General features: G+C 35.2%; 1 protein-coding gene across 1 annotated transcript in view; it reads left to right on the forward strand.

Annotated features, from left to right (window-relative positions):
* The first annotated feature begins 10,132 nt into the window (after window positions 1-10,132).
* Window positions 10,133-26,305, forward strand: part of LOC124358356 — a 100,990-nt gene continuing 84,817 nt past the window's right edge. The window contains exons 1-2 of the mRNA XM_046810657.1: window positions 10,133-10,268; window positions 16,295-16,496. Of these exons, the coding sequence (XP_046666613.1) occupies window positions 10,133-10,268; window positions 16,295-16,496 (338 nt within the window). The remainder of the gene's footprint in view (window positions 10,269-16,294; window positions 16,497-26,305) is intronic.

The raw sequence follows: 26,305 nt of genomic DNA on the forward strand, positions 1-26,305 counted from the left end.
TAATTTATACAGTTACATATAATAAGCGAGTAGTTTACAATAGATAGTGGCCGTAATAAGGTACAATAATTAAAATGCTGTGGCTAAGGTAATTTCAGGAAGTGTTCTAAGAGTGGCTTTATAATGTCTTACTTTTAATTCCTTTCAGGGACAAAAATTTACAATCCCATACTGGCGCGGAATAGTAATGCATTGTTAATACTTGGTATTCAGGATATACCAAGGACATACTATTTTGTTATGTAGCCTACTTATTGCATATTCGACATTTAATAATATTTCTTTACGTAATTTATCCCGTAATATTTAATTTAATCATTTAATAATACTATAACACTGTCATTGAAATTAAAATGACCTGAATTGCAAACAGCAATGGTTTTTAAAAATGTATCATTTACAAATTAAAAAATCATATTAATCTTTATCAGTGTAAAGTACCTTCAACTCTGTTTTGCAAATGTGAGTTGAATCATTCAATTATTTAAATATACAGAGCGTATTTATTTATTTATCAACGGTCAGTGCCATTTACACAAATGTACAAACAAGCAACTAGTACATACAAATGTACAAAGTACAACATAAAGTTAACAACAATATTTACTAGATAGCTTCAAGATGGATATAAATAATTTCCAACAAATAATTATTTTAAATACATAAATAGTAACAACAAAGAATATAAACTAAGCAACAATCAATAAATTAACAAACAACAATTGACTTCAACCAACCCAACAACAATACTGATATGTAGGTATATAAATGCTGTTAACTACAATGGGACCAACTAGCATTTGATCTAAATACATTTTAAATGCTATGCCTAAGAACAAAAAGAAGAGAAGACTAGAAAAAGAACAAGTAGAAGATTTCTTGAATAATCAGGAGTGTAATATGTTTTCCCCGAAGGTAATGGATGAAGAGCCAAAGAAGTCGGCCTGTGCTGAAACAGAGTTCCCACGTCTCAGTAAACGAGGGATGATACTGTGGTACCCGTAGCTGGTTAGCTGATGTGTCTTTCCAAAGAGGTCTCTCGATCTGGTGCCTCCGACTGGAACACGCAGATCCACCATGCCGAGGAGATCGGGGCAGTCGATACTACCATTTAGCAGTCTGTGCAGAAACATCAGGTCCAGATACCTTCTTCTTGACTCCAGCAGGGGCAGTCCAAGAGCATCCCTTCGTATTTCCTAGGCGAAGAAGATTTTCAAACTAAACCCAAGACGGGTCATTCAGAATTAGGTAAGATAACCGTAATTTTGACTGCACATGTTAGGGTTGTATTTGGACGCGGTTACCAAAAATTAAAAACAGAAATAATAATGGGTTGGCGGCTTGCCAAAAATAGAGTTTGGAAGTCATTCAGACATTTTTTCGTCAATGGTAGGCTTTTTGTTTGGTTCAGACAAATGCAAAGGAGTTTCATGTGATATTATTCAGCTAAAGTTTAAGGTACGAGCTCATCCTGATTAAAGGGGTAGCGAACCCTTTGTCCACGCTTTCCACACAATTCATTAACTTATTTCCATATTTATTAAACAATCAGGGAAGTCTGTTTGAAACCTACAGACATAACTTTTCTCGACATTGAAACTATATTTGAAGGTTTGGTTTATGATCACTCCGATTGTTTTTGTCATGTAGCCTATGCTATGTATGACCCACATGATAGAATGTGCTGATGATACACGTCTTGCTACAAAAGGCTGAATCAGGCACAGCACTTAACCTAGAACTTACCTCAGTCTTGCATAACATCAGTATTTGATTGCAATACTATTCTATTTCTATTACTATTTCAATTCACACGGAGCCAAGTTTAATTTAGCCATTATTAAAGCACAACGCCAGATCCTTGTGATCTGAAGGTTGTACTGATTGTATAATTTGTTTTTATATCCTTTTTGATTTATGGAATATACTATTCTGAGAAATGGATTAAGTACTTTCTTTAATTATGTTCAAATTGCGTAAGGACGATTCGCAGTATATATGTACTTTGTTGTGAGATATTTTTGTGGTTGAAGATTTATTGATTCTACCAGCTATTGCCATGCAATCTGAAAGCTCATTTTAAATAATCTGCTTAGTTTCACGGTGCATAATCACTAGTTTTAAGACTAGACAAAAGAGACAACTTCTAATTTGGTTAAACCGATTCCAGAAATCAATGCCAACCTAGGGCCAAAGTTGTTCTATTGCCTCCCTGAAGCAGAGGCTGATAACAGAGTTTGAAAGCTTACTTTATTTAAAGAAGTCTTAACAGCTGTTTAATCGGTAAATTGGGGATTATATAAGAAACTTGCCTTAGCTTAGAAATCTTTGTTCTTACCGTATTCATTAATTGTAAGATCACAGTTTTAAAATAGGTTGACAAAGAATTGTTACAAACTACTTTAATGGAGACCGTTCGGTTTATTATATAATTTTATATGTGTCATGTGTGATAATTTATATTTATCCTGAAACTAGCAGATACTCATTACTATAACGGTTCGTCAGAAGCATATCCTTTTTAAATGGCATAATAAAGACTTCTGAAAATACATCACAAATCACAATCACATCACAAATAAGTGAAGGCTACTGAAAATACCCCAGTCTCCTGGACTATTTTAGAATAATTAAACTTTAATTTTAAAAAGTTTTGGGTTCCTGAAGTCGAAGATTGAAATGAATGTGTGAAATTTCATCTTGCCAGGCCAGCGGGAAATTGAACCTGGCTACAGCCATATCTCGATTCCTTTAAGTAAATGATCTTTGCGAAGTGTTTTTATATTTAAGCTAAAAGGCATGCATGTGATTGATCTTTGCGAATTGTTTTTATATTTAAGCTAAAAGGCATGGATGTGTGAAATTTTATCTTTCTAGGACAATGGAAGGTTGAAAAACAAAAATAGAGTTTCTTCTACGGGTTTCAATATTTCAAACTCAACGGATATATTATCTTTAAGAAAACGATTAGTTATTATATTTAAACCATAAGGCATACGTGACCAAATTTCAATTTTCTGACATGTCGGTAATTTGCAGAATTAGTGAAGAGTGAGTGATGGCTTGGTCTGTATTTGCTGGATATACAGGGTGTTCATTTGAAAACTTCAAACTCGTATTAAGAGACATAGCCCAAGTATCAAAATTCTGTAAACGGGAGTGTATAGTACTACTTATAAGAACAAAAATATGTTTTCAAAATGGGGATGCTCACCACCATACCTAAAGTCAAAATTTTAAAATGGCAACTAATACCTTGTGACACTTCAAAGTGAAGCTCATAAAAAATTCTGTATTTTGATAAAAAAAATTTTAATCGGTCAAGCCGTTAAGTATCAGCAGCCAATAATGTAATTTATTTCATCGCAATTATTAGTCTACAAACTACCGTACTACTGCTAATAACACAACACCATTACTTACTGAATGCAATGGTATTACCAAAAAGCTAGACGTTATGTGTAATATTAAAATGATTACTAAATTCGCTATCAGCATTTTATTTGAAGTTTACAAACGATTTACAACAGTATTCAGTGAAATCTCACTATTCACAAGAAAGAGTTCTAAGTCCTCGGAGGTGTAGTTCGCCCACTCCTGCGTCCTGAACAGAGAACTGTTCCTGGTCGTAGTTGGTCGAGATGTCTGGTCTTGTAAAGACATCACATGATCTTGTTCCGGCAGGCACTCTAAATGTACTTCTCTGGAGAAGGTCGAGGCAGTCCAACTCCGAGTTGACCAAGCGCTTTAAGGACATGGTGTCTTAAATATTGCGCCTTGTCTCGAGAGATAACAGATTGAGAAGACTGACAAGTATCAAGCAGGAGTGTGTCGACGTGTCTGAACCCAAGATACGTACCTACGGAGGAAACGGTTTTCAACCCTTTCGAGATCAGATTTTAGGATTTATGAGGGGCCTAGACGACTACAGTACTCCAGATGAGGTCTGACGAACAGTAGAGCAGCTTATGAGAACAAATATTGTTGAATGTTATAGGCAGGCGATGGATGAAACAAGCTAGGGCAGAAGCTCTGGTGTAGGAAGCATGAACTTTTACACCTACACAACAATTACACCTAGATCCCTCACTTCCAATGTATGCTTGACGATACAACCACCGATGTTATATTCGCACTGATAATGGCTAATATTATGGTGGAAAGTAATGCATAGACGTTTGTCTGTGTTCGGCGAATTAGCACCACAGCATTCCACAATACAACCTATTCTAACCTATCACAGTTTTCCATAGTATCGATTTCAATATGGCCGTAGTTATAAATTGAATGCCTTTAATTCTTTATGGAATTATAAAACATTGTTGATTGAATCATGTAAGGACGAGGATGAATGATGGTGAACACAACAATTCAATATAATGAACTGAATCATAAGGTAAACAATTAGGTGGAATATTAATTGAAAACGTGGTGACTACCGTGATAATTGTATAGACAATTTATAAGAAAAAGTTACAAAGCATCAAGAATATGTTTATATTTAATTTATTAGTATGGTTTTTAGTCTGAAATTTAGTTTAGAATACGGTGTTAGGTGGTGTTTATATTAATATTAAAGTTTTATTTGTTTCCTTGTACATTAAAATGCACGATTAAAAAATTACTATTTGGGTTTTTATTGATGAATTTAACGTACTCTTTAGCCATACAAATTTAAAACCCTACTGTAAACTTTTCTGTTTTGAGGTATTACTTCTGTTATACTAATTATAAGGGAGCAAATATTAGAGTGAAGTCTTTCACAAACCGTATCTTACCAACAATGCACTCAGATACTTGTGTTGATATAAACGTGTTCTGTTTCCCCGTTTATAATGATCTCCTGATTTATTTATACTTTACAACGTATAAATACTTTAGGCAAGTACAAGGTTTAAATACTTTAACCTAGATGTTAAATAAGGAAAACAGTTTATGAAAATGGATGTTTTAAGACTCGACAGTTCAGCTTATTTTAGTGCCGTTGTATGAAATTTAAAGAACTGAGAATTCATGTTTAATTGTAATATTCACATTTAATGCCATTATTTATAATTACTTGATAAACTTGAATTAATCAAGATGCTATTAACTCAAATATGTAGTAAAATGTAAAACCATCGACCTGACGAACCGTGCACAATTAAGTGTTTGTTGAAACTTTATTGTAGCTATATCCGCTCACACATAAGCTATATGTATGTGTATTTGTATGTTACAATCAGAAATAGATTTCAATCACAGATAATGACGGGCCAATACTAGTTCTAACTGGATTGTCTGGTCAAAACAAGTTGACAAAGTAATTCCAGTGCTGCAAATATAAACCAATAAAACTTCTGTTGAGTTCAGTTTTATTCTACTTTCTGGTTACAAAATGGCTTTTATATTTGGGCAAGAAATTAAATTTAACCCACAATTTTACTTTTATCACTTCTGAGAATTATAAACTTTTACAAAACCTTATTCAAAAGTATTCACTTCATAAAGGGGATGGTGGGGGGGGGGGGAGAAACTGTAAGGAAGTCAGTGAGAGAAAAACATCAGAACGTATAGCTCATAAAATGCTCACTATTCTTGTGATAACCATTATGAAGTAATCATTAATATAATATAAAGAAGGTACCTTAATTTCTGAATTCTAAGGCTGAAGTGGAACTTCGACTATTTGACACATAGTGGAACATATCTGATTAGCGACCTTCCATAAGAAAAATGTAATACTCTTATCTTATATAATAATGTTGAATTTAGCTACAGTTCATCTTCCTCTTAATACAAGGATCTTAATGTCCGGAATCTGATGTTGTTCGTCACACGCATTACACTCTATTTTCTATTTTGTAATGTAGGTGTCTCTGATGTCGAAATGACGTTAATTGTTCATTTTGATCTTCTTCGTCGTGTATCTGTTGTGACGAACATGAGTCCAGAGACAAGTCTGTAACAGCATCAGATTCCAGACGCTGCATCAGGATGAAGGTGAACTGAAGCTAATATTACCATTCATATTAAGTGATTTTGAATTTTTATATTCCTCTAAACCATTTCAATAGAAAAAACTATATTTTACGCGTAGGCATTATGAGCAGAGGAAATACTCGTCTTACTAATAAATTATTATAGTATTATAAAGAATGTTTTAAATGTGGTAGGAGATTACTAAAACAGATCTGCTTACCAATACATAATTAGACTTAGAGTAAAGTGCCCTAACTTGGGGAGGTTTTCCTTTTAAGGCTAGAACATCAACATAAACAGGAGTACAAGCTTGTTTGTAAAATATTTCTTTAAACAGTTTAATAGGTTTTATAAATACACTATTTAAAAACTCATAAACTTAGTAATATTATTATAAAATTATCAAAATCAAATTACTGCAATGTCCCCAATTTGCGAACCTAGGTGCCTAATTTGGGGATGCCAATAAAATACGTTGAATTACATGGAAAATATTAAATAGTTAACAATTCGAAGAAAGATGGTCTTAAATAATTAAATGCAGTGAAAGTACAACACAACTAATTTTCTTCACTTCTCCTTTTACTATAAGTTGCTTCATTTTTTCTACTTTACCTTCTTTTTGCATCTTGGATGTAACTTTGTTATTAGACTTTTCTGTGTTATTTTTCGTTGTAAGTTTTTTAAGTCGATTTTTGTTGTCTGCTTCGAAACGTTTCTTATAGGGACTGCTTGCTATTATTTCTGACGAACTTGCTCGACTACTTTTCTTTTTTTGTTGTTCAGTCCAATTAGGAATGGGTGATATGTCACACGCCTTAATCAACGGAGATGTTGGATCAGCATTAGAGCTTGTTCTCTGACTAGGTGAGAAGCTTGTTTTTTGGTTGGAAGTGGAACTTGTCCCCTCAGTCACCATAGAGCTTGTACTTGCTTGAGGTTCTTGTTCAAGAACTGGATCAGTTGAATCATTCGCAGCAAATTCTGGATGCAAAGGGAAGTCTTCTGGTCCAAATCGATATTTGTTCATTGGGAAGAGACCAGTCGTTCTGAAACCGTTTACGGCATTTTGTACTGTGGCTGTTTCATATAAGCTTTCCCGAATAATTCCCCAACTTGGTAAACAGTGACAACTCTTCCAGGATTCGATCTCAACCAAATCTCTATTTATTGTGCATAGAATGTTTTTAAAGGCTTCATAAAACCAACGTCAAGTGGCTGCATTTTGTGAGAGCCATGGGGTGGCAAAGATACTATGATTACATGGTTATCTCGAGCAAGGTTGATAACATCTATGTTCCTTGTGTGGGTGAAATGTCCATCGAACACTAAAAGCACTGGATCGTTTTCAGTTGGTTTCACATGTTTTATAAAATGAACAAACCATTTAGTAAAAATACCACTTTGTATCCATCCAGAGGGGTGGCAGTCATAGGTTGAGCCAGGAGGTGTTCCATTCATTAGTTCCATTTTCATATTTTTTCTAGGAAAAATAATCAATGGAGGGATGGATTGTCCTGCTGCGCTTGTGCAGGTTACAACCGTCATCAAAGCTCCTCGTTCAGCCGATTGCAAAGCTCTTATCTGGCGCTTTCCCTTCAACGCAACTACTTTAGTATGTTTGTGTTGAACAATATTCATCCCGGTTTTATCACAATTGAACAAACGTGACGGGTTGGACTTTATTTTCTGCAGGCAGGAGTCAAACAATTCAAAAACCTTTGCCACATCTACGGGGTTGAAAACTTTAACTCTGGCAAAAGATAAACCCTGTGGCTGTCGCACTGACAGTTGTTTGTTCCTTTGGAAAACCCCTTTAAGCCACTTCTTTCCAGCAAGTTCAGACTCCTTCGAGAATTTATGTGTAACACCATTTAAATTTGCCAATCTGAACGCCATTGATCGCACGTCTCTTATTGTTAATCCGTAAAACTTATTTTCCATTATGACGCAATACTTGGCAGCAAGATCATATTCGATGACTTTTTTTAGAGTTACGGGTCTAACGATTGGATTTGGAGTAGAAGGACCATCTGAATTGTTAGCAATTTTAACATAACGTTCTAATGTAGTTTGGGGTACGTTGAAAATTCTCGCAGCCTTAAATGACCCCATCTCTTTGTCTTTGACTGCTTACACAGCGCACTTCATTCTCTCAGGGTCCCACTTCTTCCTCTTAGCTACAGGAGCCATTACCTGGTAAATAAACAAACATTTCTAAACTTTTGAAAAAGGAGCTCATTTTGGGGCTCCTCAAATTAGGGACTCCAACACCTCCCCAAATTACGAACAACCTCGTGGCAAAACATAACCTATAAATTTTTAAATACTCGTACTTAGTTAATGCAGGCAAAAGGCGCTGATTACATATCATTCCCTTTATTATTGTCTATCCAGAGAACTGATAAAAGGTTGATAAATCACTTACCTCTTAGGAGAAGGATGGATTTAAAGTTGATATGGAACAATTTTTCAGCAGACGTCAAACACAAAATCCACTTCCATTACCATACACGTGACTGAATCGCCCAGCTGCTTTTATGACTACGATGTTAGGACCTACGGGTTAGAGGTTAGTTTTAAGACTATCCGCTAGTCAGCAGCACCAACCAGACACGAGAAAATCTACCTCCCCAAATTATGAAACCTCCCCAAATTAGGGCACTTTGCTCTACTCTGATTGAGTATTTTTAATAAATTATAATATCATAAAATGTAAAGTGTATCATTATTATGTGTAATAATGTATTGAATTTGAATATGATTTGCAAATATTAAAGCAAGGACTACGGCACACCACGTGTCGCGTAACAGGCATCACCAAGTTTTGACGTGACAACGTCTTAAATTAGGTTGCGGTTCGGAGTCACTCATGAAAAAGTGTAACGCCCGGTAACGTTACGATGCCCGTCCAGTGGGTCCGCCGCACGGGATCCGCACGGGATAAAGCAGATAACTGTGGGTCCGCCGCACGGGATAAAGCAGATAACTATGTTTATTCGTAAAAATGTGGAGTGCTTAGATTCGTCATTTACAACAACTACAACAATAAAGGTAAATAATTGTACACTGATATTTCATTATCGTAAACTATGATTGATTGATTAATTGTTAGATTGACACAAAAGTTGAGAAACTGAGTTTATAGGTTATGTCATACTATTGACAAATGTTGATAGTGTTAAGTAAATTATTAGTTTAAATCACTCTGCAATCAATCGTAATTCAGTCGATTGAGAAGAAACAGCGCGTATTGCTAGTCAAACATTTAAAATAACAAATTATAACCTCTAACCCGTCATAACAGTGCGACCAAACAAACGAACTAAACCGACCAATCACCACGCGCGGAGTTAGAATTTAACTGTCTTTAGCAAGAATTTCAAATTCCAATTTTAGTAAATGTTTTATTCAACTTTACCATTTACAATAAAAAATTTTAATTAATTTCAAATTATGTACAATGTTTTATTTTAGTAAACAAAATATATTTCTATAGTTAAAATTTGTGCAATTCTTATTTTCATTCAATTCCTTGTTCCTATTGTGCAATTTAATAATATTCATATCAATAAATATTCTACCGAGAAAAAGACGTTGTCACGTAAAATCTTCGCCCGTAAAACCGACTTTACAGGCAACCATAATTTTTTTTTGCAATATTTCGAGGCTATTGCACATTTCATTCTCGAGATTCCTGTGGTCAAATAAACAGACAGACACACATAAAAATAATATTTACATCCTCCCGGCAGACCGAAAACTTCTGTCACCATTCTGAGTGATAGGATTCAATGACGCTCAGCCAAATTCCATGGTTGGACAAGCACAATCATAGAACATATTCTTTACTATGTAGAAATAGAATTTCATGTAAAGATTTAAGGTTACAGATGATCATTATCGTGATATCTTGCCACATGATGCATTAACATTTCGTTATGTTTCAGAGCGTGTTTAAATAATAAAATTTTGGTTGAGGTGGAGTAGCCAGCAGTGTAATATTGCTCCAAGAAAGGCATGATAGATACAGAGATCCGGTCTTTATGTTGATACCCTACAAAACTCTCAACTGCTACATTAGCCTCGCACTCCTGCTATTCGGGTTGCTTGCAAATGTAGTTGGGTGCGGCTTCACTCGCATAGTTTTCCAGAACTTCCGTCCACAAACATGACAGTCTTGGTGTACTCAGGGATGGTCTATAAGAGTTTGATCACGGAGAAAGTCCTACTGACGGTCGTCCAGTGGCATGTAGCAGACACTTCTTTGGTGAATATTTCCCACACCTGTGCATCAGCTGGGAAATGTGAGTTCGGGGAGCCTTCTTGTGCAGAAGCGTAGTGAAGGCATTGCCTGCGATTCCGCGAGTGCTGTCTTATGCGTTCGCCTACATACCTATAGTTAGGCTACAAGTTAAAATAAGTTATATGATTATGGTGGGAGGACAGAATTAAAATAACACATTTGGTGGTTTACGCTTTCAACCTTCATGGGTACCCGCGAGCATAAGGAATACAGGTTATCACAAACAAAATTCTATTACACTTGAGCCTGGTGCGAAACTGGGCAGCTCCTAACTGAGATTTTAAAATCAACAATTGACAACCCTGCAACCTTTACAAAATGATCAAATAACATATTACGTACAGTTTACAGTTTACTCATAGTGATAACTCAATTTCTGTCCATTTATCACCAACTAGGCTAGTAAATTTATTAAAAATCCCCTTTTCACTTCATGACGATGATTTTCCAAAAATTTTTAAACAAAATTTGAAAAATATGTATGCTAAAACCTTGTTTTTGGATTCCAACATAGCGCACCGTCCATGGTAACGAAAGTCAACCCCTAGGGATCCATAGGTTGGTCAGACGGTGAATTGAATATCAGTACCGGCCTCTGAGGCTTGAGACAGCCTTCTGACGCCACTCAGAAATCTTTATTATTCACCTGTAGCGACAAAAGTGAGTAGAAAGCCGGAACCAGTGTCTCACAAAAAGAACAGTGTTCACAAACACGGCAACTTTCAACAAATAATTCATAGACAATTACAAATTCTGTATATAGCACGAATCTGATAAAAAATACAAATCTAACATTAAAAAACAGATTTTTATGTTATAAATTATTACTTTTTATCATTTGGTTAATTTTTGAAGTAATAAAACTTTTTGCTTTTTGTTTAGCCAAAGTTTTATAAATAGGCAATAAGTATTAAAGTATTAAAAAAATATAGTATGAAAACAAATTTTAGCTTCATTTAGTTATTGTTATAAAAAAATTTTGAATTTTCGTGCTAAAAAGTTTTGAGTGTGTTTATAAAGACTATGTTTTTTTAATATTTTGGAATTAAATAATATGATTTCCTAAATATTCTTCTGAGTGTACAATACAAAATTTATTTGCATTTTATAACCACTTTTACAAATAAAATATAATATAGTTGCGAATGTACAAATTAGCTCACTGTAGCGAATTTATGAAAACATTACCATAAATACAGTTTTTATTTTATTAAAATATACTACATATTATATTATTCCTAAGTAAAGTTTTCACATTTTCAATATTTTCGATTTTGTTACGAAACTTTTTTTTATTCCTTATGTGTTCAATGTTAGAGCTTGTATAAAAATGTCCATTATTTACATCCTAATAACATAATAATTGCGAAAGTGCCTTTGTTTCTTAATTTTGCTTTCACGCGTAAACTATTTAAACGATTGTACTGAAATCTTACATAAACATTCTTACGGTCCCTGGGATAGATATATGCCTTTTTTTATTTCAAAAATCCTTCAAAGCAACACCTCACCTGTTTCTAAAGTTGCGAAAAATCCTATCTTGATCTCTAAAGTTGTGAAATATTAATTGAAAGGGCCTGTCAAATGTAATAAACTAATGTTTTATGACAGCATAACCAGGTTTTAAATTAATTTAACTACTATTCCCAATTTTCTTACATTTATAGTGTGTAGACTATCTAAGGATTAACGGTCTGTTTTACGCAGTTTTTAGATGTCAGAGATTAGGTAGGTATTCATCTACCTTAAAATATTTGTCTAAGCCATAACATGGTCAGAATTTGACTCCGAAGACTTCCTGTGAAGAAGGCAATAACTATGCTAGATGACAGTTTTCTAGGCTGTACAATTCCAGCGTAAAATATTCTAAAATATTGAAAATAATTTTTAGTTCGTAAAAAATAAACACGTATACAGTGTCCTTGTTAATGTACTCTTAACATCTGTTGCCATAGAGTACATATCTGTTATTTTTATCAGATATTAAGTTACTATCTAACTTCTACTATAAATTTAAAGACTTATAAAACCCATCTTAGTAGGCTTCTCTGATCTGTGATATACAATGACCTGTCTTTCAATCTATAATTTCAAATTATTTTAACACGATTTTTAAAAGAGTTTTATTGGTACGTACTTTGGATGACCACCGATACAGTACACATCTGGAGAGGTTCGCCTGCAAGAAAATCTTACGTGTGTGTGGACTCTCGAAGAGTTACTTTTGATGAGGAGTGCGGAGGAATGCTAGAAAAAGGTTTATCACCAGTATAAGTGTCTTTCTGAGATCACTCCATAGGTGTGATCAGGAGCACCTAAAACATGAACTTCATAAAACTAAAAACTAATTATTAAAACCAAACTACAGAATACAGGTCACAATAAGTCGGCACTCACCTACCAACCACATAAAAATAGGTTGAAATCGTGGGAGCTATTCTATAAAATATACGGAATGTGCCCGCACAGAAATTGCGGGCGAAACAGTGAGTATGTGCTAGTAATGTTATAAATGCAAAAGGGACTTGATTTTTTGTTTTCTTATCACGCTTAAATAATTCAACCGATTGTTCTGAAATTTTACATGGACATCCTTAGGGTCTCTGATATGAATATAGGCCTATTCTTATTTCGAAAATTTTTCATGGCTACGCTGCACTGGTCCCAAAATTTGCGAAGTATCCTATTTTGGTCTCTAAAATTGCTAAATCCTAGGTGAAAGAGCTTGTTAAATGTAAGGAACTGTTCTATATACATTGTTTTATAGGAGTACAACCAAATGTTTAGTTAATTTAACGACTACTTTCAATATGATTACATTTGTAAATTTGAAAGCATAAAATAAGCTTTATAGTAATTTCTTATTTAAGTTTTCTACTAGCGCTGTTGAGCACAGAGTAAGGAAATATCCAGATAAGAAAATTAAACGTTTTAGTAAAAATATACTTTAACTGTATATTTTAGCGTTTATTAAGTTACGCTGTACTTGGTAAGTACTGTAATACAGATATCAAAGACAAAGTTATCATCGAACTTTTACTATAAATTTTAAGACTGTTATAAAACTCTTAGTTGTCTTTGACAGAAGTAGGCTTCTCAGACCTATCTATGTATATATATTTCCTTGATCGGTGAATAAAAACAAAATCTACTATGGCACAAAGAATACTAAGACCGGAGTAAATTACAATGACCATAAATATGAACATTTCAACAAAGTTTATTTGTCGTGGCAACAAGTCAAACGGGACATTGGCGTCGGAAATACAATGACAGCAGTGTTCATACACGTGAAAAGCCTTCGAAATTGCGCGCGAAGCCGCGGGTAACTGCAAGTGGAATCACAAAGAAATACACCCGGCACTATTGTAATGTTTAATTAAATAAAATCTTCGAAGTAAATTGCGTTTATTTTTCACTCCATCGCATTATATCCTTAAGGCTTTCACTAAGAAAGCTAAGAAATTTGGGTTTCTTCAGATCAATCTAAAATAGTTCCGGCGTTGCTGAAATAGTTGAAACTATTCAATGGAATGTTAGGTACAATGTAATGCAGATGCCGCGGGTAAGTGCAGGCCTCCTACAGTTCCACGACTAAAAATGAGGTTGTGAATGTGTTCAGTGTTGTTCGTTGGGGCCAAATTAAAGTGGTCAATGGTGAAATCCAAAATGCCAAAAACACTTATCAAACAAGGAAAAGGATTGGGGAAAGTTGCGCTTTTCCAATAAAGGACGGGGTCTTCTTGAACTCTGAAGTCTTCGAAAAAACAGAATGAATTCTTAGTTAGCTGATATCCTCATAAGTCATCATTTTGACAATAACAGTAAAATTAGAAGATCTTTCATGAAATTTTATTCTATTTCCCGTTGATTAACTTTTCGGATACAATATATAAACTAAAGGTCTTTAAAAACTTAGTGTTTGGTGTTTTACGGTCTAGAAAACGTTTATTTTTATTATAATAAATAAATGAACTTTAAATTATATTTTTATTTACAAAAAATACAGTTTCAACTAGGTCTTTAAAAATTATTTCAAAGAAATACAAAGAAATAAATATTTAATAGACTTTATGTTTTTGAATATACACTGTGGAAATAAAATGTGACACACTTATTTTTATCATATTTTTTTTAATTCTGATGGTATATGCGCCTACATCATGCAAACCATTTGAGTTGAATGATCTTATATGATATAACTAATGTTATCAGTAGACGGATAATAAAGTTGCTATACTTGTTATCATCATTATTATTAAGGAACCCTTGAACTCTTAAGCAGGCTATTGTAAACCTTTATTTCCAATTCTAATGTCTGTACTGGTCAGTTCAGTTACTAATCTGAACCAAAAACCTCTCTCTCTCGGCGGTGCACTACGCTAGAGCAATTGCTTTCCTTTGTTTGAAGTTTTTTTAGACGATGGGACGATTGTGAAAGAAATGGGACTTTTCCAGACACTTGCCATCGTTCAGCGATAAAATTCAATCAGTAACAGTACGTTTCGATATCTGCAATCTGACCTCTTCGTCAGGTAAATAACTAAACTAAAGCATGACTATAACCTAGGTTAAAGTAAACAAAACGTACCAGAACGTTGTAACATTCATAAGTCAGGAAGCACAACAGTCATGATGTGTGTCTATTCCATGCACACTAACTCTAAAACATGCACTTAATAAAACTAAACACTAACTACAATTGTTTTGATTGAAATTAACTAACAGTACGTGAAGTTGCAAGTGTCTCAGGATAAGCAGATACTTGATGCTATCTTGTGACATTTGCCTCTTCAGCAGTGATTCGGTTCAGACTGATAGGAAGCTATGAAAGAAGAACAGGTTCGGGGCGAAATAGAGTTACAACCGCAAAGAATGACAAGTATGTTGTTTCTTTGAGTCTGATGAATTGGTTTCGAACATCCTTTGAAGTTTGTAACGGGCTAAGAAGGATTTGTGGAGTTGATGTAAGTACCAGAACACTTAGGAGAAGACTTCAAGGAGCTGGACTGAATCCCTATCGCCCGGCTACAGGATACAGACTTCAGGCACGCCATCGAAGAGCTCGTTTCCAATTTTTTCAAAATCACGTTAACTGGAAACAACGTCAATGGAACAGAGTTACTTAGTCAGATAAGTTACAATTTAGCTTACGGTCTCCAGATGGACGTGAGAGAGTGTGGACGTGCTCTAGAGAACGATGTACTCAGTGCAACATTTCCCCTAGGGAGAGTTTCCATGGTGGCTCTCTCATGGTTTGGGTAAGTATTTCAAGGGACGCACGCACATACCTTGTGGTGTTTAACAGAGGCATCATAAAGGGTATATGTGGAGGAGGTTTTTCGGAGCCTGTGCTAGTTTTTGCTGGGTTTATTCGTCCTAGGTTTATTTTCATGCATGGTAACTGCCGACAACTCACTGCCAGGTTTGTGCAAAACAACCTACACGAGATAGAAATTAATGTTTTATACACCGACCATCAAACAGCACAGTGATCTGAATCCTATAGAGCACATGTGGGATCAAATAGAAGAGCCATCAGATGACGTCGCGGTGAGTTGCAGACTCTAGCACAGCTTGTCCTACAGGAGGAGTAGGAAAACATCGATCAGCAGGTGATCACAGCCATGATCAACAGTATTCTATGCAGATTGCAGGCAGTCATTGCAGCCAGGGGAGGCAATAACAGATATTAAAAACAGTTTTACCATTATGAGCGATAAAAGTGTGACTTATGATGTTTAAAATTTTCAGAAAACTTGTGCGTTTTAAAATTCCCTCAGTGTAAAATCATGTTTGGTGTTTAGATTGTGTTAAGAGATTTCCTTAAGAATCCGCTCCTGATCTTAATTAATTATTATCCGTCTGAACTGAGTTTTTCTAAGACAAAGGATGAGTTTCCATTGGGATTCTCCGTTCATTAATAAGAAATAGGGTTAAATGTTTTCATTTGATTAGTCGAATAAAAGTTTATCTCTTCTTTTTATTTGGCCATTGACGAGATAAGTTATTGAATTACCGTGACAGATGGTGCTGCCTCACGGCTGCGGTTAGAAGCACGAGTGCAGTGGTGCGCCCTGGCGGGAACTGGAGGTAGTGCCGGCGCGCAGGGCAGTAGCGCGGATAGCCTCACTTTCCCTGAAGGCGGCGTCAGCCGTGTCGATGGTGAAAATGTCGGAGTGTGTGTGACTATAGCTGAGTGCAGTGCTGAGTGCAGTGAGTGTGCAGTGTAAGTGCAGTGAGCGCCATGGATACACGCGATCAGTCAGCAGGACTCGCCACCTTGGACAGTCCCAGGAGAGACACTACCGCTGTACACGATAGCCACACATATCCGCAATGAGTATTGTAAGTCCTGTTGGGGTTATTTTTAGGCCACTCAAACTCTTATCTCAAACACACTGGCTCGTCCAAGGAGAAATAAAATAAAAAACTATTGAACTAATACTTTATAATATTTTTAAATTTTAAATAAATTATAGTCAAGTATACAAAACTAAAAGTGTTTTACAAAACGTAATGATTAATTAATGTAAATAATCTTTATTAGAACAAATTACGGAAAAGGTAATTAACAAAATTTGGTATAACGACGAGAAACTATTTGACAGATTCGTGTATTAAGTGGGTTGTGTCACTATCAGAAGATAATAATCAAACTAAACTATCATTGTACGTGCCTACGTTAATTTTAGCTTAAGACTAGATCTAGGAAGGACATACGATTTAATCATAAAATACAGTACAATGGATGACAACCTAAACATATAATTATAACATAACGATGGTTTCCAATTACAAACGAGACCGCTGCAACACTAGTGTTTGAAATTGTTACACTTGAAACTTTTTAGTTTGAAAAGTAAAATATGGAAATGCAGATAGAGAGGGCGTTGTTTACATAAGTGGTCCGTAGCCCCAGACGTCGAGCCTGACCTAGTGACCCATATATGATGCTGCTATCTATCTAAATCCCCTTCATGCTCTGGCCACCCTTTTATTATGCCATCCGCTAATTTAAGTGGTATCCACGACACGACGTGACGCTATGTACGCAATATTTGCTACATTATACAGTCATTCATTATTACGGCTTATATAACTTTTGAAAGACAGTTATTTGCATTTTCAATTAAACTTTAGGACATGAAGGAAATTTCATTTGAGGCAAATGGTTTTTATGATTGAAACATTGAAAGATATATGTGCTATGAAATAGTTCTTATAAACACATTATTATTTCATTATAAAAGTTATCAGCCTAACTCCAATAATTCTAATTTATTTTAAAGTAACAACGATTTTATCCCTAAGCCGTTTAGGGATGAATTCATTTAGGCTTTAATTAATCTAAATCATGTAATTGTCCAGTGCACATTTTACACTGTAGAAATAAAAAAAATTATTGCTACTATAAAAATGTTGCAACTTTTACTGTTCTACCGCACACTATTTTTAATCTTATTTTGCATACTAACACACGTGTAATATGCTTCTAAACAAAGGAAGGAAATAATAGAAAGTTTAAGTTAAAATTATTTTAAACTTTTAAAAACTTGTTTTTAGATCCCGTATTAAAGTTTTGAATAAAAAGAAAAATAAATCTTACAATCAATAATAACCACATAAGGATAAAACCAATTTTAACACGATAAAAACGCACACATTTTTAAAGAATTAATTTTTCACAAAATGAGGAAAAGAGTCTCCTCAATAAAGGAAAGAAAACTAACTTAAATTATATAAAGTTGATCACGTAATATATGCAAATATTTACGTTTACGACTTAAGAAGACAGATACAAATTTCAAAACTTGCAAACGTGGTTTAAAATCGGTTAAGCGGATACACATATTTTAATAGATTTTCGTACACATTTGTTACCTATTTATATTCAGTTATTTGAGGGGTTACGTCCTGTCGTAATACTGTCATCATCATGTAGATTCTCAAATTTTGTGTAATGCTTTTCCAAATATAGCAGTCTGTGACTTTGTTTAATTGATTACTAAAATGACAAAAATTTATTGAATATTCACGTGGTAGTCATGAATATAACTCCCTTATCTACGTGTACAAAGCGAAATGATTGTGGAAGCGTACCAAAAATCAATAACGTTAGTTGAAAGCAATCTCCGCAACCAGCATATCTTGTTGCACCAGAAATTTCTTCCCTTCCACATTTATTGGACATCGTGAACCCATAATTACACAAATATTAATAAGGAACACCAGCAAATTATATACATAAAAGCTGGTATGTAGCGGTAGCTTTCGTCTAGTTTTGCCTATAAAGTACAAAGGCGACAAAACTAAGTTTCTTGTTCAGTGCGATCCCTCAACATAATAACTCTTTTTTCCATACCTTCGGTGTAAAACGATCACGGAGTTTACTTTACTTGTATCAGCTACGTCTGGTGAAGTGTTTACTAAGTTGACGTTTTTTGTCCTTTGCTCTCCCAGTTCCAACAAACTGTAGTTCGTTATTGTGGGGTAACAGCTCAACACTAAACGACTCGAGAATTTTGAAATCCATAAGCCCTTTAAGACAACTTCTTTGAAGGTAGACACAGTAGAACGAATTGTTACTGACCACTTTATGAAAAATTGGAGACATTTCAAGTAGCGAATTCATGCCATTTTGTAATCAGGTTCAAATTAAATAGTCCTTGAAATAAAAATGCGTTCTTTTTACAGTATGCACAACAGTTATATACTCAATCAGTGAAATTTTTTTATTGATTTGTAGCTCAAAGATATTATATATTTTTAATTAAACATATTTAAGGAAATTTCATTTAATGGTTATGTTAATTAAGCCTTTTAGGGATTTGTTTATACGAGTACATATAAAATACGTAATCCGACTAGTCATCTTTTATGTACATTCTATAAGAAATCCATATCCTTTTCTTCAACCCTTTTTGGACCCGGTTGATTTGAAAATCCCAAAATGTTGCTTCTAACTCCTACCACTTCTCGTGATATCATTAAATAAAATAAAATAATATTTACAAATGTTATTTTCCTGCCATCTTAAAGTGCTGGTTGAATAACGTTATTCAACTAAAACCGATTACACAATATTCATGTTCAGTTATTTTTATAATGGGGAAAAGTTACTTAATAAACGCATATGAATACAATAGGCCCAACAAAGAATCTTTTAATCATGGAACATTTCACAAATACGTACATTTCTAAGATGCACATCCGTAACGCCTTCAGGGCCGAGATATGTGATTGAGATGCCACGCGCATAATGCGTTCATCCTTTTGAAGAATGTTTAATGTAAATCTGGGTAGTCGTTCAGATATTCCGTATTCAGTTATTTAAATTCTTTTCACTCACATCAGGCATCGTTTATACTGAATAATTTTGTAGTGTAAACATAATTTTATCTCCTTAAAATCTGGAGTCTAAGTAAGTTTTATTTATTTGGTTTGTTAAAATAAATACATTTAATTAGTCATGGATCTTCTTTTTGTAACTACACTAGTATTTTGAGTTTTTATCTCTTTGTCCTTGTGAGTACAATCCGTTATATTTTATTTTTTTTGGAGTAGAGACGGGGAAAGTAATGTTTCTGAATAGACTACAGTCTCACTTCTCAAATATTGTTTAAATTTTAAAAGCTTTATTGCTTTGTATGAAACTGCCACATGAACATTAGAACATTGAATAATTGATAATATTATTCCGCAAGATCAGCAGAGTATTGCAACATTATAACATAACATCAATAGTTCTATAATATTATAACTCAATAGATCAATATAGTTTGGTAACATTATAGCACCACATAAATAAAGTTTTGTGTGACAATAATAGTAATCATTTATTAACATATATAAATTTAAATTATGAAACCAGAATTCTGCAAAAAAATCTCTTTTCAATTTACAAACAGTTTGATTAATAATTAATTATTTAAAAATGTATATTCTTGGAAATATCTAAATAATTAAAAATGTAAAAATGAAAATATGGATTTAGTTAATTATACTGTGTCATGTCGCATTAATTCATCTAATGCTCAGGATTATTACATCATACCAATAGTTCGGTAACCTTATCAAGATCAAAGCAATTTCGAATAAGCAACGGGATTTGCGTCTTAAAAAATTTGCAGGCTCTTCAGGAATAATTTATTTGTTTGTATAAACTATAAAGAAATAGTACACCACTGATATGTTAAAATCTAGCGACACAATTAGTGGAATTGTTTTAGTGGAACAGGAAGGGGTATGAAGTAGGAGGCTGGGCTGGAAATTAAGAAATTAAGTAAGTAGTCGTTGGCCTAAGTCTATGATAGCTTTTTCCCGTATAATTATATCTAACGAGCAAAGTAATGGTGCCATATCTAAACAATTAAACAAATTTTTATGCCTGGAATGTATGCCAATCAGAACCATAGTTTTCTGAGTCCCTAGTAGATTGTCCAAAACGTACGTTAATTGAATCGACAAATATTATAGGAATTCAATCGCCCTGAAATTGAGCTTTTTCTTGCTTTATAGTGCGATGAAACCAAAATGTTATAGGAAGACATATCTTAATAGTATAATATCTCGCACATATATATATATATATATATATATAAAATATATATATATTATATAATTTCAATAAACATTGAATCACAAAAAAGTACTTGCTCCGCCGGGACTCGAACCCGGATCTCTCACTTGCCGGGTGAATGTGCTACCTGCTACGGATATATATATATATATATATATATATATATATATATATATATATATATATATATATATATATATACACTATTTAATAACTTTTAGCATGTTACTAATTCTCAACAATTTTATTTTCTATTATAATACATTTTTAAATCCGGAACACTTACTTTTATACAACCAATAGAAGATGCTATTCAAAATAATTATTAATTAAACTGGTTTTACATATTATCAGTTTGGTTTCATGTGTTGGAAAAACACATATGGTTTAAGAGCAGGTAGAGGCGTAATCAATGAAAGCCCCTACCCCAAAAAAGTCTCTTCTCTAGAATTACTTTTAACGCGTACATTTTATGCTTTTTATTTCTAAACTAAGCACTTGATTTAGGTGCGATACACTTTTATTAGTTACGGCAACCAATCATTAATGCCAGGACAATATTTCTTGAAATACAGATTTGCGATTGGTTCATCGATGGGCATGCTCGCTTGTCGCACCATAATACGTAAAAATATTATCAGAAAAGTTTGAAGTTTGTGTCTATCCATGAATTATTCCGTCACAACCCGCTTTAATTGTATTATATCCTTATCAATAGGAATATTATAGAAGTAAAATAAAATAACCATTTGCATCTGACTTTAACTATTGGTAACAGAGTTAATATATAATGCATACGTATGAATACCGTTATCATATAATATTGGCAAAAGTACAATCCATACGATAGTATGTTCATGGTATTCAAACAGTACAATAGACAAAAGCATAGGGGAATCGTTATCATGCACCTTTTGTGTGATACCAGATACCCACAGCTGATATTATTTCATACCTTCACGTGCGTTACTAAGTGAATAAAGAGACTGGTACATAGTGGTAGAAGATAGGGGCATACGTGAATCGTTATCATGTACCTTTTGTGTGTTACCAGATACCCACAGCTGATATTATTTCATACCTTTATGTACGAGTATGTTACTAAGTGGATACCGAGACAGGTAAATAGTGGTAGAAGATTGGGGCAACCGCGTATCGTTATCATGTTCCTTTTGTGTGTTACCAGATACCCGTGGCTGATATTATTTCATACCTTCACGTGCGTTACTAAGTGGATACCGAGACCGGTACACAGTGGTAGAAGATAGGGACATACGCGAATCGTTATCATGTACCTTTTGTGTGTTACCAGATACCCGTGGCTTATATTATTTCATACCTTCACGTGCGTTACTAAGTGGATACCGAGACCGGTACACAGTGGTAGAAGATAGGGACATACGCGAATCGTTATCATGTACCTTTTGTGTGTTACCAGATACCCGTGGCTTATATTATTTCATACCTTCACGTGCGTTACTAAGTGGATACCGAGACCGGTACACAGTGGTAGAAGATAGGGACATACGCGAATCGTTATCATGTACCTTTTGTGTGTTACCAGATACCCGTGGCTGATATTATTTCATACCTTCACGTGCGTTACTAAGTGGATACCGAGACCGGTACACAGTGGGAGAAGATAGGGACTTACGTGAATCGTTATCATGTTCCTTTTGTGTGTTACCAGATACCCGTGGCTGATATTATTTCATACCTTCACGTGAGTTACTAAGTGGATACCGAGACCGGTACACAGTGGTAGAAGATAGGGACTTACGTGAACCGTTATCATGTACCTTTTGTGTGTTACCAGATACCCGTGGCTTATATTATTTCATACCTTCACGTGCGTTACTAAGTGGATACCGAGACCGGTACACAGTGGTAGAAGATAGGGACTTACGTGAACCGTTATCATGTACCTTTTGTGTGTTACCAGATACCCGTGGCTTATATTATTTCATACCTTCACGTGCGTTACTAAGTGGATACCGAGACCGGTACACAGTGGGAGAAGATAGGGACTTACGTGAATCGTTATCATGTACCTTTTGTGTGTTACCGGATATCCGAGGCTGATATTATTTCATACCTTTACGTGCGTAACTAAGTGGATACCGAGACCGGTACATAGTGGTAGAAGATAGGGACTTACGTGAACCGTTATCATGTACCTTTTGTGTGGGTTACCAGATATCCGAGGCTGATATTATTTCATACCTTCACGTGCGTACTCTAAGTGGATACCGAGACCGGTACACAGTGGTAGAAGATAGAGGGACATACGAGGAATCGTTATCATGTACCTTTTGTGTGTTACCAGATATCCGAGGCTGATATTATTTCATACCTTCACGTGCGTTACTAAGTGGATACCGAGGACCGGTTACACAGTGGTAGAAAGATAGGGACATACGTGAATCGTTATCATGTACTTTTGTGTGTTACCAGATATCGAGGCTGATATTATTTCATACCTTCACGTGCGTTACTAAGTGGATACCGAGACCGGTTACACAGTGGTAGAAGATTGGGGACTTACGTGAATCGTTATCATGTACCTTTTGTGTGTTACCAGATATCCGAGGCTGATATTATTTCATACCTTCACGTGCGTTACTAAGTGAATACCGAGACCGGTACATAGTGGTAGAAGATAGGGACTTACGTGAAAATCGTTATCATGTACTTTTGTGTGTTACCAGATACCGAGGCTGATATTATTTCATTACCTTCACGTGCGTTACCTAAGTGGTTACCGAGGACTTGGTAAATAGTGGTAGAAGATAGGGACTTACGTGAATCGTTTTATCATGTACCTTTTGTGTGTTACCAGATATCCGAGGCTGATATTATTTCATACCTTCACGTGCGTTACTAAGTGGATACCGAGACCGCGGTAATAAATAGTGGTAGAAGATAGGGGACTTACGTGAATCGTTATCATGTACCTTTTGTGTGTTACCAGATATCCGAGGCTGATATTATTTCATAACCTTCACGTGCGTTACCTAAGTGGATAACCGAGACTGGTATAAATAGTGGTAGAAGATAGGGACTTACGTGAATCGTTATCATGTTACCTTTTGTGTGTTACCAGATATATACCGAGGCTGATATTTATTTCATACCTTCACGTGCGTTAACTAAGTGGATACCGAGACTGGTACACATAGTGGTTAGAAGATAGGGGACTTACGTGAATCGTTATAATCATGTACCTTTTGTGTGTTACCAGATAACCGAGAGCTGATATTATTTCATACCTTCACGTGCAGTTACTAAGTGGATACCGAGACCGGTACACAGTGGTAGAAGATAGGGGGACTTACGTGAATCGTTATCATGTACCTTTTGTGTGTTACCAGATATCCGAGGCTGATATTATTTCATTACCTTCACGTGCGTAAACTATAAGTGGATACCGAGGACCTGGTACACATAGTGGTAGAAGATAGGGACTTACGTGAATCGTTATCATGTACCTTTTGTGTGTTACCAGATATCCGAGGCTGATATTATTTTTTCATACCTTCCGTTGCGTTACTAAAGTGGATACCCGAGACCGGTACACAGTGGTAGAAGATAGGGACTTACGTGAATCGTTATCATGTACCTTTTGTGTGTTACCAGATTTCCGAGGCTGATATTATTTATACCTTCACGTGCGTTACTAAGAGAATACCGAGATCAGGTACACGAGTGGTAGAAGATTAGGGAATTACGTTGAATCGTTATCATGTACCCCCTTTTGTGTGTTACCAGATATCCCCGAGGTGATATTATTTCATACCCTTCACCAGTGCGTAACTAATAAAAGTATCCACTGGTACATAGTGGTAGAAGATAGGGACTTACGTGAAATCGTTATCTTGTACCTTTTTGTGTGTTACCAGATATCCGAGGCTGATATTGATTTCATACCCTCACGTGCGTAACTAAGTGAATAGAGGACCGGTAACACAGTGGTAGAAGACTAGGGACTTACGTGAATCGTTATCATGTAACCTTTTGTGTGTCCAGATACCCGAGGGCTGATAATTTATTTCATACCTTCAGGTGCGTTTACTAAGTGGATACCTGGTAAAATAGTGGAGATAGGGACTTACGTGAATCGTTATCATGTACCTTTTGTGTGTTACCAGATATCCGAAGGCTGATAATATTTCACCTTTCACGTGCGTTTACTAACGAGACCGGTACACAGTTGGGTAGAAGATAGAGGTATACGTGAATCGTTATCATGTTCCTTTTGTGTGTTACCAGATACCCGAGGGCTGATATTTATTTTCTTACCTCTTCACGTGCCGTTACATAAGTGGATACCGAGACCGGTACACAGTGGTAGAAGATAGGGACTTACGTGAATCGTTATCATGTACCTTGTGTTACCAGTACCCGTGGCTGATATTATTTCATAACCTTCACGTGCGTTACTAGTGAATAACTGACAGTACCTGATATCCGTGGCTGAGATAGGGAAATACGTGAATCGTTATCATGTACCTTTTGTGTGTTACCAGATACCCGTGGCTGATATTATTTCATACCTTCACGTGCGTTACTAAGTGAATAACGAGACTGGTACATAGTGGTAGAAGATAGGGACTTACGTGAATCGTTATCATGTACCTTTTGTGTGTTACCAGATACCCGTGGCTGATATTATTTCATACCTTCACGTGCGTTACTAAGTGAATAACGAGACTGGTACATAGTGGTAGAAGATAGGGATTTACGTGAATCGTTATCATGTACCTTTTGTGTGTTACCAGATATCCGTGGCTGATATTATTTCATACCTTCACGTGCGTTACTAAGTGAAATGAAATGAAAAATGCCTTTATTTACAGAGGCGAAGTTAGGACTTAAAAGTCCTCTCTACCACTTAACCTCCAAAAAAAACAAACAAAGTAAAATATTATCATACCTATTACAACATTGTAATTGACACTTAAACTAAATCACTTTAATAATTAATTACATATTGGATGTAACATAATAATGTATATATATAAATTATAATTAAAATTAACCATTTAGATTAAACTCTAACATAAATCTCTTTACAGGCAACTAATAAAACTATCCTATCCTAATCAGCTTTCATTCCCCATCCACGCAACTCACATACAGTTACCACAAGTGTGACCACAAGAACCACCAACCGTCACTCCCGCCGAGTCCGCAGCAGAAAGGCCCGAACCTCCGCCCCAAAGCGTTAAGTGGATACCGAGACCGGTACACAGTGGTAGAAGATAGAGGTATACTAGAACCGTTATCATGTACCTTTTGTGTGTTACCAGATACCCGTGGCTGATATTATTTCATACCTTCACGTGCGTTACTAAGTGAATAACGAGACTGGTACATAGTGGTAGAAGATGCTTTGTTGTTTAATCCATTCATGTTATTCTCATAAAACTTTCTCTCTAAATTTAGGTCTACATTTT

Source organism: Homalodisca vitripennis, chromosome 3 (assembly GCF_021130785.1).
Source record: "Homalodisca vitripennis isolate AUS2020 chromosome 3, UT_GWSS_2.1, whole genome shotgun sequence".
NCBI classification, from domain to species: domain Eukaryota; kingdom Metazoa; phylum Arthropoda; class Insecta; order Hemiptera; family Cicadellidae; genus Homalodisca; species Homalodisca vitripennis.